Source organism: Rhynchophorus ferrugineus, unplaced genomic scaffold, assembly GCF_030347505.1.
Source record: "Rhynchophorus ferrugineus isolate W39M unplaced genomic scaffold, kcgeb_rfMv2 rfM1, whole genome shotgun sequence".
NCBI lineage: Eukaryota > Metazoa > Arthropoda > Insecta > Coleoptera > Curculionidae > Rhynchophorus > Rhynchophorus ferrugineus.
The window spans coordinates 33,942,048-33,958,102 of NW_027472580.1; the positions used below are offsets into that span (position 1 = coordinate 33,942,048).

The window sequence follows — 16,055 nt, forward strand, 5'->3', positions numbered from 1 at the left end:
TCTGTAAGGCAGCAGAACTTCTGATCTCATCGTACAAGTTTTAAAGCCAATTTGTTTTTAAACAAGATATTTATTATCATACATTTATAGTTAAAAATTACATCCGAGGAAACTATACGTTTAATTTAATATTCAATTATTTTTAAGTGAGATTATTATTTTAATGCCTAAGATTATGCCAATTGTAGGATTCTTTGTTATTTATGTTAACGCCTTAATTTCTTAATAAAACTCTGTATTCCGTTGTATTTGGGGGTCCGTATACATCAAAAATTTCATATTTCCCCTTTTCAAGATTCTAGATCGATTGCAGTACTAAATTTCAACATTATTACACACACTGCAGTAAGATCATTGTTCTGCCATCAAGACAATAATTTATCTATAAAATAAAAATGTTATACAGCACTAAACGATATATTGACACTTTCATCACATCATTTCTATAGAAGCCAGATTCTTATGTTCTCCCCTATTTTCGAGAAACCTATTCGTTTTCATTTTTTTTATATTCTTTTGTTCTTAATTGAGATTATCAGTTTGATGTCAAAGATCATACTAGGTGTAGGATTCTTTGTTAATTAAATTAATTCCATTTTTGTTTTTAAAACTTAATATTCAGTTATATTAAGTAGATCATATAATGTTAACACTTTCATCTGATAACTTCTTGGAAAGTAAGATTTTGTTGTTCCCTCCTGTCTTACCCCGTAAATTTAATTATTCTCAATTCATAAATCAACAGCAGAATAATTTGATAATCTGTTCCTTGTATATTTGTTTATTTTAGTTTAATAATTTTTAATATTGAACAAATTATTCATCATCTAGCGTCTCGTCTCGTCATATAGTAGTGGGCAACGACGAACTACGGTCCTGTCTCTGTTCCCCAAGAATATATCTTATCTTTTACATCTTTATTGTTAGGTATTCACTTGCGACATTTTGGGGATTACTACCTGGGTTATGGTTGGAATATGGACTTTATAAAAAGTGTGGATTCAAACGAAATAATAAGGTCACGTAGGCTATTATTTTTCAAAACACAGTTGGATAGCCACGATTTTTTTATTTTAATTTTTTTGTTTTTTGACAACATGTCCAAATACAACTTAGCCACAGACTGCCACAGAATATTATTAATCAAAACAACATTGTCCGAAAGTGATGAGGCTTAATGAATTAGCATCTTACATATTTTCATTTAAACTTTCAGGATTTTTTAACACGTAATTAAGTGTTTTTAACCGACCTTTGAAAAGGAGGAGGTTCTATGTTCGGTTGTATATATCTTTTTTTTTAAGTTTGAAGTCCAAACAATACAAAATAATAATATAAATTTGTGACATATACACAAACTGAAATCCCGAACAAATAAATTGGTAGTAGTTAAAATAATATTGTAAATACATAAATAAGTTTAGGTAGGTATTAAGCTAAATTGTGTGTATATAGTAGAATATAAACAGTAGTATAAATTAGTTATTACAACGACTATTATATACATATTTTATTTTAAAACGTTTTTCTTTTGTGATAAAAGTCTAAGTTTGATTATTTTGTAATTTTTAGTAAGTTCCTTATTTATTTTTTTCAATTTTTTTTGTTAAAAATATTTTTTATGCCGAAGAATCACTTTATCACGTTTCTGCTTGTATAACGATAATTTTTGTTTCAATAATTCAACGTGTAACTAAAATAGGTGAAGATACTGCCGTCTATCGAAGCTAGTATTCGTATATTATTAATGGAGTTATGTTATTAATGTTAACCATTGATAATATAGACATGAATCTTGAAATAAAGTATACCAGCAAAACCTTTAAATGCGATACTTATATCATAACTATCATAATCCATATTATAAATCAGTTTCTATTTTACATATACTTACAATATTTGGACCAGACAAATTTATTCTAAAATCATTATATTCGTCTCCAAGTAATAATGATGGCATATCATCAATCTCATATATATATATATATATATATATATATATATATATATATATATATATATACGTACAGGGCAACAGAAACAATGAACGAAGGTTCAATAGACACGGCGTGAAATCACGATTATGAAAACAACTCGAGGTTACAAGACTTTTTGTCATTATGATACAATGGAAATTTTCTTTCCCATTGCACGCGATTGGTACTTTGAAAAACGATTCAATTAAAAGTAAATGAACCCTTATCTTCATTGTTTACGTTTCGTTCCAGGAGCTTTTCTCGCAGTTGCAGTTCAGTCCGGAGACGGCTCTTCCTCCCGATGCTTTGCGCCGAGCCTTGGCCGAATCCTTCTTCGATCAGCAACGATTCCAGTTGGGCTTTATGGACGATGCAGGTAAGATAACTGACTTTTATTATTTTTATTAAGGATTATGGATATTTTATCGTTGCAGCCGAGTGCTTTGAAAATATGCTTTTGCGCATTCATCAACACGTCGCGCATGGACAAGCTGAAGATGCTTGCGCGGCTCCTCACTGCGTGCCTCATCAAAAATTTGCCATGACTCTTGTAGAGCAAGCAGTATGCGGAAACTGCGGTGCTACATCGGAACCATTGAGCTATACTCAGGTAATAAAAAAAATCAATTTTAAGTTTGGCTTGCACAAACGGTACATTTTAAATATGTTTCCAAATTAAATATAAATAAAATTAAATAAAATAATGAACTCACGTCATTTAAATTTATTACATCAAAATGTCACAATGTTGCCGCATCAACTTTGAGTTTTAGATCATTTTGACTTTGGAATATAACAAAATTCTACTATATATAAAATAATAAGAAGAAAATGTTATAACATAATCAAACATAATTTACTTTAACATTATAATACATCAAATGCATCAGAATAATGAACTCTAATTTATAACCTGTAATTATTATCACTATCACTAATATTTTGAAAAATTTTCACAAGGCGAATTTTGTAAGCTGATTTGGTTACATGTTGGAACGTACAGACAGCAATGTAGCTCTTTTTAGCTAGAGTTAAATGAGAAGAAGCATAATGTCTGATTTTAAAACGCATTTACAAATTGCGATAGGCAATACATTCAACATCGTGATGACGTGAGTTCACTGTTATTTTAAATAGATTATATATTAAACAATTATCTGAAAATAGGAATAATTTTCTTTTACCCTGCTATAAATTTTTCTTGTGCGTTAACTGCAGTACATCTGACTATGAAATCATGTTTGTTTTAGTTTGAAGCCGTTATGATATCTTATGGGCTTTCTGATTAGTAGTTAAAAATATTTTAAATTTGTTCTTCTTTCGTAAAGAAGATTTTTATTGCTTTAAACATATGCAATTGTTATTTCAAAACGTCAACAATTAGGTCAAGTTAGGTAGTATTTAATAAAAGAAAGGTTTCGGTATAGTCATTATTTGCTTGTTAAAACTGATAGGAAATATATAGAAAGGATGAAACTGAATTCCATATGATTTTGTTTTGTCAAGTTTTAGCACTAGTGTTAGGCATAATCGATGTATTTTAATTATTTCTAAGTATCATTTGATTATTTTGAAATATATATTATGTTGTGACAAATATTGTTATACACTTTACATTAAGGGAGTATTTTAATCTAGATTTTTCATAAATTGTTTTTTTTAAGTCTAACCCTTTGGGAATATGCTCTTTTTTCAAGAAGAGGATTTTTCAAAATTTAAATTATTGTAAACACAGATGTTTTAGTGACGCATAAAAAATCGATTTTTTTCAAATGTTCAAACTAAAATATCCCATTAATATAAACATTTCGAATTATAACACTATAAAAAACAGTATAACGGAGACGGATAATTGACAAATCTGAACGTAACTGTGTACCAAAAGTAAGTTTTCGATTAAATTATTCCGCAGATCCCAACAACAAAAGAAGCAATACTTAGAACATTTGCCGACGAAACGTTATGGCAAGACATGTCTTTCGCTTTAGAAGTAGTACAAAAGGCAATCGACAAGATCCACAAATGGACTAGTGACTGGCAAATACGGCTTGATTACTCCAAATCTATATATGATCATAATTTATGAAGTACTATGAAAGACGTTCAATGACGTTCGTGGTTTAGACTCAATAAATAAAAAGAAATAAATTTTATCGAATTGTGAGAGGAAATGTAAAATATTATTATAATAATGAATCTTTCATAAAGGTAATTATTTTGCACTATAATGGTGAAATACCAGATAAAGCTAGATGTTGATAGTCTACAGAGAAAGTTGAAATTTCGCACCTCACTTGCTCACTCACTCGACTCATATGGAATCTTATGGAAGAAAAATGGCCAGATGAAATGATTACATTGGTATTATAATTCCTAGATCCAAAATAAGAATTTACTCAATTACACACCACCCATACAATCATTACTCGATTCCATATCACCGTAGATTGATAATTTGTAATTACACTAAATTTATAATTAAATGCATATGTTATGTTATCGGACTTGTTTTATAGGGTTACTTATGTTTTTATAGGGTTGTGTTTGATTATACTTACATTAAACTCTTTTTCACACCACCTATGAGGTAGAGTTCTAGGCGCGTTTTTTATGTAATGATATCCTTCTGGAGGCCTGATCCACCTAATTAACAATTATGTATCAAAGTAATGTATTTTACTTTCATTCAAGAGCATATTTACCTTTTTAGGTTTGGTTCTTGTTTCCTTCGATGGTGTGTTACGTTAAGTCATCTTAATATCACTGCATTTCTTATTTCTTCTACTACTACCGGTGTACACCATTCTTGATAAAATTAATCACTGAATTCTGCCTAATGCATTTACCATATTTACAAACCTGTTAGTATTCATTATACCTCATGCATTTTAATCTAATGCTTATGTTTAATTCTAAACAATTATAATCATATCTGTATCAATTATGTGCATACCTTTAGTTGTTTTCCTTGTAATCACTCTGTCTCAGGAATTTCCAGCATTGCACATGTTCACGGTTCGACCATTTATCAATTACTTCCTCTGTATGTCTTATCGCGTTCATCCAAATCAAAGTTGTTATGGTCGACAATGCTTCCTTCCACATATCCAAACAGTTCTTGATGGAATATCCTTCTCAACCAGCAACTCGATTGGATTGAATATACAGTGATAAATCGTAATACTATGTGGTATAACAACAAGGAATACCATATTGTTCAGCCATCAGATCTACTGTATATATTTTTTCAGCCTTATTTCTGAAAAAGTAAATTGTAAGAAACGCAATGAAACATTTCATTTATATTTACCTAGTAACAATTTCAAATAGTTCATTCTTTTATCTGGTTTCTTCAAAACTTATTTTATGTACTTTAAGTCATTCCTTAATTGTAGCCTTTGTTGATGCACTTATTGGGATCTTCACCAGTGTACTAAGACATGGAGAATTGTCCATAACAATAACTCATGGTTTCTCAAGTTCTTTAAAAGTTGATTTTCAAACTACTGCAAAAACAAGTTATGGCACATTTCTCCATGGTAGTCACTCTTATTCTGCACGAGGTATAAAAATATTTCATTTATATTCCTGTTTCCAGCATGAAGTAGTTCTTCACGACATATATGTCTGCAATAAATTATTAATAAATGTTGTGATTAACAAAACCTAATCGATAGTTATTCCCACGTTTACCTTTTTCCATAAACTTTTGTTGCCTTCACACTACATTTATTATTATCTTGCCATGAATGACCCAATATATCATTCTGAAATATCCATGTCTCATCTAAATATACAATATGATATAATAATTCTTCCTTGATTTTGTTGTATGTTTTTAAAAATTGTTTTCTTTTAAAAGCAATGTCTCGAAATTCCATTAAACCCCTTCGTTGGTTATCTTTACATCACTGAAATCATATATTACCCAACAATGTATAAAGGGATGTTCACCATCCCTCAAATAGCTGCATAGCTTTCAGCTTTTTATGGATACTTTCCAAACTAACAATGTTCTTAGAAATAATGGTATTAAATATGTTTCGATTGAAAAAACTACTTACTGTTTTTATACATTTTGTATATTTGAACTCTGATACCGCTAACATCAAGCTGATCTTCATTCATCCACCGTTTCGCATGAAAACGGTTTCTTTTTGTTTAATGTTATATTGTTTTTTATTTTTTGAGATATTTTAGAGACCGTGCCCGTACTAATATTCAGTGCAGCTGCAACACGTTAAAAATATTTTCAATATAAACGGCGGCGATTTGAAATTTATTAAAACAAAGCCTTAAAACTACGTTTGCCGGTTTATAACCCGTAATTATATTTTGAATAATTTTGCGTACGTTTAACAACCGGGGGACTTTGACAGACTAGTTCGGTTTCACGTTCGAACTTATCAGACAGCATTGTATCTCTTTTTAACTAGAATAAAATGAAAAGGGAAATATTGTCTTGATTCTAAAACAAATTTACAAATTGCGGCAGGCAATATTGATGATAAATATACAAATACTTTGAATAGACTATATGTTCTTTTGAATCAACCCTTGTAGAAACTAATAGAAAAAAAGCATCACGCCTTATACGCCGTCTCTCTATTTTACATTATTATTCCATGGGACACTGTTAAGAATGTGCTAAATATGATAATCGGAAAGGCGAGGCTAATTGTTATTACATAAGTGTAAAACTTACGGTGTTTACATACTTTAATGGTAATATGGATGCGTGCTGCATTAGGGACATCAACAAAAAACCACATAAATATCATCCTAAATGGTTAACATTTTGTTTCAGATGGTTCATTATGTATCAACGTCTACGTTGGTGTACCAGGTCCGGACAAATGCAGGACGTCAGAATCCACCCGATGCATTCGGGAAACTGTTACAGAAAGCGGGTAGCATGGGTGATGTCAGACAATGTCCGGTAAGTTTTCTATTCAGAATCGTATGCAGAACCATCACTAAATCTCTAATGAAATTTACAGAGTGCCTGTGGATCGGTGATACAAATCGGACGCAGCTTGATGAACCATCCCGAAATAGTATCGATTGGTTTGGTGTGGAATTCCGAACGTCCCACCTTGGAGCACATCATGGAAGTGTTTGCCTCTATCGGTACCACCCTGAGGTTGGGGGATGTGTTCAACACCGTAGTTGACTCTAGATGGGCTGATAACTGTATTCATAATTTGGTGGGAGTCGTGACCTACTACGGGAAGCATTACTCTACGTTCTTTTTCCATACGAAGTTGCGGGTATGGATATACTTTGACGACGCCACCGTTAGAGAAGTGGGGCCTCGATGGGACCAAGTAGTAGAGAAATGTCGCAAGGGTCGATACCAACCTCTGCTTCTTTTATATGCTTCTCCCGACGGCACTCCAGTGAATACAGAAAGCGCTCCGAAACAAATCACGCCATTCTACTCCGACAAAAATAAATCGAAACATAATGTCGTTAACGTTAACCAGCAGTTACTTAGAAGGTCGATCACTCCAAGTCCTGAGAAACCAACAATCGGCAATACCAGACGTGCCATTACACCTAATCCTGACAGTACGACATTAAGTCAAAAACCGCCTCTGCCCAGGGCATATAATGAGTACCAGAACCTTTCCATTATTCAGAAAAATATATATCCCCCAAAGGATGGACAGGATTTCGATCAAGTTGATGGATGTATAAACAAGAAAGAGTCTGATTATGGTATGAGGAAGAACATAGAATTTGTAAAACCGCACGTGAACGTACATCGAACATTAAGTAATGGATCCTCTTCTGGAGTCGAAGGAATGTCGGATCATATGAACCTTCCTAGGAGAAGAGATAGCGGTAACTGGAGCGGTGATAGGAACAGTGCTTCTTCCGCTTCATCCACAACCATGGAGAATCCTTACCTCTACTTGGTGGGGAAAGTACCTCATGGGGGCGGCAGCGTTCCTGGTAGTCCTACGCGCATCAAGAGTGATTCGTCAAGTGGCAGTAGTGGCGTGTACGATGCTGGTTATGATTCTTATTCGTTATCTTCGAATGATAGTTCCAGCATGACTACTTTACAGCATCTGATGAAAATGGGACATCTGGCGAAGATCCCTGAAGATTACAGTAACGTCAGTACAAACCAACCATCACAGAGTTGTGACGTACTCTGCGATGAAGCGGATGAGTTATTGGTGAAATCTCGCCAGCTCGAGGATGAACACGACTTGGTCCTGGCCCTAGCTCTTTGCAACGCAGCGGCTACGAAAGCACGCGCCGCCATGAACGCGCCTTATAACAATCCACAAACCCTCACCTTGGCAAGGATGAAACACAACACGTGCATCATGAGAGCGAGAAGTCTGCACAGGCGTATGACTCAAACCCAAAATTCAAACAAAGAGAATATGCCTGAAATAAGACACACGAGAGAAGGCAGCAGCGGCAGCGGACGCCACTCCCGTCAGAATTCCCGAGATAAAGGATCCCATTCGAGACAGAACAGCAGAGAACTGCTCGCGCAGCAAGAGAAAGACGCCAAACCGAAAGCCACGAAAAATATCGAGATATACGCGACGTTGCCGAAGAAAAAGGACGCGCTCAAAGCGAAAATGAACGAAATTAGTATCGGGGACGAGGAATTTGCGATGTACGACAAACCTCCCGAGAGGGAATCACGATCGATATTCTCCCGAACTAAAAATAAGGACGCGAAGGGTAAGGAGAAACGATCGCGAAGCGAGGACCGACATAAAATCAGCAGAAGTGATTTCTCGATCGCTCCGGAAATACTCACTGGTAAAGATACCCTGAAAAAGGCCAAAGATAACAAGGAGAAAGAAGAGAAGAAAGAGAAAGACGGTAAAACGAAGAAACAACACAAAATCAGGAGGAAACTCCTGATGGGCGGACTAATCAAAAGAAAGAATAGGAGCATGCCTGATTTGACTGATGCTAACGGTGACGAAATACCGGCACCAAAGTCAACAGTTTGTACAGTGACAGACGACAGCAACGTTGGTATAAAAGGGACAACGGACGCGACTAAAGGAATGACAGGGTATCTCTCAGAAGGACACTTAGAATTTGCGGGTACAAGCGGCAACCCCAACTTGGAGCGTAGCAAGTTGATGAGGAAAAGCTTCCATGGCAGTGCAGGAAAAATTCTAACCGTAGCTAAAGTTCCTCCACCTCCACCATTACGCACTACTTCCCAGCTTAGCACGTCTAAGTTGAATGGACCCGGAGAAGTAGTGGAAGATGGATTCGCTATGCCAAGCGACCTTAGTCATTATCACAATCTCAGTCCTTATAGCAGATCATATGAAGAACAATCCTCCATGTCGTTGCCCTATTATCATAATAATAATAGTTCCTATGACGACGATTCGTACCTTAACACTTCATCTAGAACTGTTGTGACTCAAGCTGATGTTCACCACGAGCAAAGTCCTTTGATTTCACCGATGAGCAACGCGGACAGCGGAGTGGACGAGGTCGATTGCCTCCCGTCTCATGGGGTGCCCATGCTTGAACTTCCCCCATATCCTAGTCCAATGGGATCCGTCATACATTCTAGACAAGCCAGTGAAGATTTCCCACCACCTCCTCCGCCATTAGATTTATCAGCATTGGAAGAATATCTCCCTAAACCTACACCGATTGAAACTATCTGCGAAGCATTGCCTGAACCTAATAGCTTGCTGGCACAACTACAAAATAAACGTCAAGAGATCCTCTCGAATGAGAACGAAACTCCAAAGGCGAAGCCATTGCAATTACCTAACAATTTACCTAGGTCAAGCGGCGACACATGGTTAAAAGAATTACAAGCGAAACAAGCTGCGCTAAGAAGTAAAAAACCCACAGACACGGATTATCAAAACGGCGTGGATGAGGTTAATACCCAGAAGTTTCATTCTGGGGAGGCTAAACAGAATTCCGTCAGAGATCTTGCCTTTAAGTTCGAGAATACAGAATCCGTTGTTGTTCCAAGTAAACCAGTACCGCCTATGAAACCACAGATGATGACTGGTGTTAAGCCTAGAGAATCCGACGCCATCACCATTGCGCCCGAGCAAATAGCAGAAGAAATCCGTGAAGTTGAGATGCTTTCTTCCGCAATGAATAAAGTATTTAGTGCTAATCAAGAGCTGAGCGAAGATGCGAAGAAACTGAAGTTAGGAAAGAAGAAGAGCGTGTCTTTTTGTGACCAGGTTATTCTAGTAGCAACCGCAGAAGAACAGGAAGACGATAGTTATATACCCAATCCCATCTTGGAAAGAGTTTTACGATCTGCCATGAATAATCCTGAAGCTGCAGCGATTAGACAGGAAATCATGGCATTGAGAGAACAAGGAGGTGATAGTAACCAGGAATCGAACAAACAAGTGTCCACCACTTCAGTTCCCTTAAATGACGTACCTTCTGTTTACGGTAGAAGGAATTCTCTAGATAATCTGCTTAGTGTTCAAAATCCAATAAACAATACGGAGACTTATAAGTACCCCAATTATAACAATACTAACGAAGCTCACGTCATGGCTGACCAACAGTACAATTATGTTACAAATGGTTCAGCGGCGCATAATAATTATCAGTTTCATCCTCAACATAGTACAAATGAGTATCAGTATAATACTCAACCCCAAGTTCATAACGGTCAACCACAAACTATGTATTATATGAACAATCAAAACAATATTGACCCTTATTGTCGGGAAAATCAACAACCCGGGCAATATATCAGATCCAATGAGGTGCAACAATTTAAAGCATATCATAGTCCTCAATATGGGGCTATACAAAATGGACAACAATTCCAAGAACCAGTGCAGCTGAATCATCAGCACGGCCATTACGGTACTGTACAACAAAATGGACCTTTCCCTGAACAAGCTACACCATATAGACAATCACCCTATCAAGGCTTACCTCAAAATCCGCCAGTTCACCCTGGATATCGTCAGATGCGAAACAATCAAGAATACAATAATCAAACCCAAACATATTCATCAGCACCCAGAACTCCTTACCACAACCAAATTCGACAGAATACGCCAAGCCCGATGGGCTATCCTTACAATCACCCTCCATCTCCCGCTCCCTCATCAGTAAGTTCATCATACATGTATCATTCAGCTGTTCATCGTAATTCACCGGTAAACACCAATGGAAACAACATCAATCAGGCATATCGTGTACAACAAAATGATTATCCTCAACAATACGGGTATGGAGAAGTAGAGCAACTGCAACGAGGAGTTCCGGACCTTTACCAAAGAGTTCCCGCCCCTCACGGTGATGATCCCACTTATACTCAAGCAACAAAATATCCAGCGTATCAGCAAGTGCCTCCCCCGAAGCAGATCTTGAAAAAGTCCGTCAGTTTCGAACCAGGAACGAAAGGATGCGAGTCTCCGACGCCAAAAGCTGTAGTGACGCCAATTATTGTGAACAATTCGAACAATAGTGTCCCGACCGACAGAACTAAGTGCAATTTGTGTCGGAAAAAGAATGTGGCCGTCTCGAATTTATATTGTACGGACTGTGAATTTTATATGTCTCGTTTCAAACCTAGAAGTTAGCATTTACTTTTTTAACTAACAGTTTTTTTATAGAAAAAAAGACCGAAATCATACTTCCCTGAGAACATATTTATTCATCTAGGCATAGTACAAAGATTTTCATACATTTTTTTCGTAAATACGCAGCAAAATGTGATATATTAGGTTTTAAGAAAAATATTTTTAATAATTGTTGTTAACGGAGAACGTCGATCTCATTGTTAATTTAGTTGTTTTACATGTATAGAAAAAATTGATTTGTAACAAAATTATCAATATTAATAAAAGAACGTATGACCTTTAGTTTTACTGTTTTATTTGTGTTATCGTATACCCATAGGAAATACAGGCAACCAATTAAACAGTTTTTGATAGTTTTACAATAATAATATACATAATATGCCGATTATCTTAATAATGATATGTATAAAGTTATTTTTTTTATTTATAATTAAAAATGATAATTACAAACATGACTTATCTTCCTAGTTTTTACTATCACTTTTAACTAAAGCAACTAATATCTGGTGACATTATAACTTTCACATGGTTTGTTTGTAAAGCTAACAAATATCACTTGAAAAAAACTATTCTGGTGTATATTTTTTTCATTCTAAAAAATTGTAAATTACATATTATTCTTTAGACAAAATTTTTATTTTAACAAATTGCAATTATGGTAAATGCGCACTTTTAATACAGCGCTGGCAGTTTTTTAATATCTTATATTCATTATATAATATTGTTAATTATAAATATAAAAGTTTCTGTGCTAAAATTATTAAAAATTCATTACCCACTGTAATCTTTAAATGCGTACTCAAAAAAATATTAAAACCAATTTGACAAGAACGTCAAAATTATTTAATTTGCGAGTGATGTTATCCAGATGCATCGGATTTAATTGTCTGTAGATGTAATTTTAATGCCAATGTATCAAGTGGGCGAAATAAGCAAAAATAATTATTCCCTATATTTTAAATTAACTTTTCTTCGAGCTTCGTCCTATCTGTCTAGTAATTCGAATAGTGTAAATATAATGTACAAATATCACAAACGACCGTTTACCTTGTAATGTAATCAGGTGCAGCATGCGTTTATAAAACAATAAATTTTATTCATTTGGTAGTAGAGCAACCAGTAATATCTTAGGTTGTTCAATAAATTATAGGAACATCATATTTTCGTCAACAACAAAATTAAAAATTCGACGTCGGTTTAATAATTTATTTTGTTATTAAGTTAAATTTAAAAAATTCAGAGCTTTCCGGTCACCGGTGACATCATTATTTCTTGGAAAACCATTTACTAAATGAAGAAATAGTAGTGAAGAGACCTTTAGGGAAACCACTTAAAATGACAATAAATTAGAGAAACGTTGGAATAAGTGTACTGAAATCAATGAAAATCATACTGAAAATTGATTTCGTTTTTACAACTATAAAACCATTTTTTCATTTTCGTTTTCAAAAATTTCCTCCAATTTATTAAATATTCGAAAATATTAGGTGCTTGCATGTATTTTGATCACTGATATCGATTGATGGAAATGCGAAGTATCAATGTAAACAACTGTTGAAGGACCTAACCTAATTGTTAATTCCATGTTTTTGATAATTCTCTGCGTAAAATGTCAGTTTTCCATAACAAAATATACATACTTTCAATTCATATTTCAATGTTTTGCTAATCATCGAATGATCAAAATTTCATTTTCGTTCAAAGCTCATCAAACACTTTCATAATCTTACGATGTTGCTTCATACCCCAATTACCGGTTTCGGTTTGAAAGATTTTAAAATGGTTATGTCAATGGTAAAGAACGGCCTGGAGGACGAAAAATGAAAATGTTGAAATACAATGAATTCTAAGATTTATTGGATGAAAACTCAGCTAGAAAAAAAGACAAAAAAAAAGAATTTTGCGGCATATTAACATTTTTTTGATAAGATCTTTATTAGATATGATTAATACAATTTTAAATATAAATTAATTTATTATAACATTTCATTTGTACTTGGATTAATTCACAAGCAAAACGAGTGCGAGATAAATACATCAATACGTATTCCTCAATTATAAAATTATAATAACTTAAGCTATACTTTACACTAAAGATATACACTTTATATAAGTATGTATGGTTTGGTTCGCTTCAATCTTCTGATATCCTGCGCGTTGTCCGGTAGTTGTATTGCTTCCACGTTAGTACGATTTAGTAATCTTTCGTGTTTTAAGGCGAAATCTTGGATAACTTCGCAAATCCATTTGATTTCCAGGTCATTATGCGTTGGTTACGTAGCGATAGGCATTGGTAATTAATCAAAGAATTTGGTTTGCGTTTGATGACTAGTTGATTTGAATTTTTAGTGCAGCCCCATATTTGCACTCCATAGGTCCAAATGGGCTTTATGATTGTCTGATAAATCAATCTCTTTGATTTTAGATCAAGTTGAGAGTATCTTGCGACTAACCCGTATAGTTGTTTTAATTTGGTTCTAATATGTATTGCTTTTTGTCTAACATGATGTTTGACATATTAACTGGCGACGAAAGGTGGATCGACTTCGACAATCCAAAGCGCAAAATACCGAGGGTTAGTTCAGAAAAGTCAAAAAGTGGAATACTGATGGCTTAAAATCTTAATCTGAGCATGTGGTGGGATCAGCAAGGTATTACAAGCTGCTAAAACCGAATGAAGCTGCTATTACTATAGATATCTGCCGACATCCTTAGCGTGACTTGACACACGGTTTTGAAATGCAAAGTCTTGCATGATAACTTTCGGTCATACATTGCAAGAGTTGTGAAGAATACATTATTGCAGTTTGAATAGGAAATTGTTCAGCTTACACAGTACTCAGCGTGCTTACCACATATAGTGTCTGTTACGAATTACATACGCTCAAGATTAACTACAACGCCTTCTACCTCGAACAAAAAATTGATTAAATTATTAAAATATTGATATTAAAATCCTAGAGCTTTTGAAGGAGAATATCGAACTTTTGTTTTGAGGTTTACCTCCCTAAAAAGTCGATATATCGATATTATCTTGTACGGATCAGATGCAAGGTACAGGCTTAGCTTGGCTGACATACGATTTTAAATTGCTGAAGTGCAAAGGGGATATATAATTGGATCGCTGCCAACATCGTTCTGTCGATACCAAAAGGATGGAAAAAGTTGTAGAAAATGATGGAAAATATTTTGATCAATATATATATCATGCTAGTTTTTCTCAACAAATGTATTTTTAAATTCAAAAAAATTATCAAAATACATACAAGCACTTAAACCATGGAACCTATGCATGTATAATTTAATTATTAAAATGTTCTATTATGCAATTTTATATTTAAAATATACGACGTAAATTAGAAATCAATCATATACGTTTCGTATTTTGTACGTATTTATTAATGTATACCGTAATTTGTGTTTACCTTTATGTAAAACTTATTTTCTGTCTATATTAATTAATTTTCCGTATTTACTTTTTCACATTTACTTGGAATTATATATTGAAACGTTTGAATTGGGTAATTATTGCGTGTATTACAAATGAATGTTTAAAGTGATAACAAATACAGTTTTTCTAGTATCAGCATTGTTTGCCTATCGAATATACCAAGGGCGTTTCGCAGTCATGTATTTTAAACTTCTATGCATGTGCAATTTTTTTTTAAATGTCGGATCACCCAATAACTTTTGTATTAAAAATTTTATTTGGTCCCAGTGTAAAAAATCCGCCAATAGTTTAAAAATGAAATTAAGGCAATAAAGAACGATTTGTATTCATGGTTCTGCATTGACTTGAATTGAAATAATTATTAATAGGTCAATTGCAAAGGCCCCGGTCTGACACATGGATGGCGCTACTAGAATTAAATCCATATGTTTTTTAATTAGCACTAAGCCTCAAAAGAGACGTGCATAAATTTGACAGCTGTCGGATCATTAGTTTGTGAATTATAACATTTTGAGTGAAGCAACTTTTATTATTGTGAAAAAAATGGATCAAAAGAAATTTCGCGTGTTGATAAAATGTTACTTTTTGAAGGGAAAAAGTACAATTGAAGCAAAAAATTGGTTTAACGCCAAGTTTCCGGACACTGCCCCAGGAAAATCAACCATCAAGGATTGGTATGCTAAGTTTAGACGTGGTGAAATGAGCACCAAAGACGGTGAGCGCAGTGGACGCCCAAAAGAGATTGTTACCGACGAGAACATTAAAAAATCCACAAAATGATTTTGAATGACCGTAAATTGACATTGAATGAAATAGAAATTGATAAAGATATCATCAGGACGTGTACATCATATGATTGACGAATATATAGTTGATGATTCGGAGCAGTGTTTGAAGATGATCAAGCGTAATAAACCCAAGTTTTTGCGTCGATATGTAACAATGGATGAAACATGGCTACATCATTTCACTTCGAAGTCCAATCGACAGTCATCCGAGTGGACTGCATACGATGAACCCGCTTCAAAGTGTGGGAAAACTCAACAA

General features: G+C 34.4%; 1 protein-coding gene and 1 long non-coding RNA gene across 3 annotated transcripts in view; one reads left to right on the plus strand and one right to left on the minus strand.

Moving 5' to 3' along the window:
• ec (ubiquitin specific peptidase echinus) overlaps positions 1-11,839 on the plus strand; it is a 65,532-nt gene extending 53,693 nt beyond the window's left edge. For both annotated transcript variants that reach the window (XM_076419393.1, XM_076419394.1), the window contains 4 exons: positions 2,229-2,352; positions 2,411-2,586; positions 6,784-6,915; positions 6,977-11,839. In XM_076419393.1, coding sequence (XP_076275508.1) covers positions 2,229-2,352; positions 2,411-2,586; positions 6,784-6,915; positions 6,977-11,557 — 5,013 coding nt within the window. In that variant the 3' untranslated portion in view covers positions 11,558-11,839. The remainder of the gene's footprint in view (positions 1-2,228; positions 2,353-2,410; positions 2,587-6,783; positions 6,916-6,976) is intronic.
• Positions 2,438-4,811, minus strand: LOC143206744 (uncharacterized). Its single transcript, XR_013008513.1, has 3 exons — positions 4,679-4,811; positions 4,535-4,619; positions 2,438-2,576 (listed from the first exon to the last, which is right to left on the minus strand). It is a non-coding gene; the product is annotated as an uncharacterized LOC143206744 (long non-coding RNA).
• Positions 11,840-16,055: the final 4,216 nt, after the last annotated feature.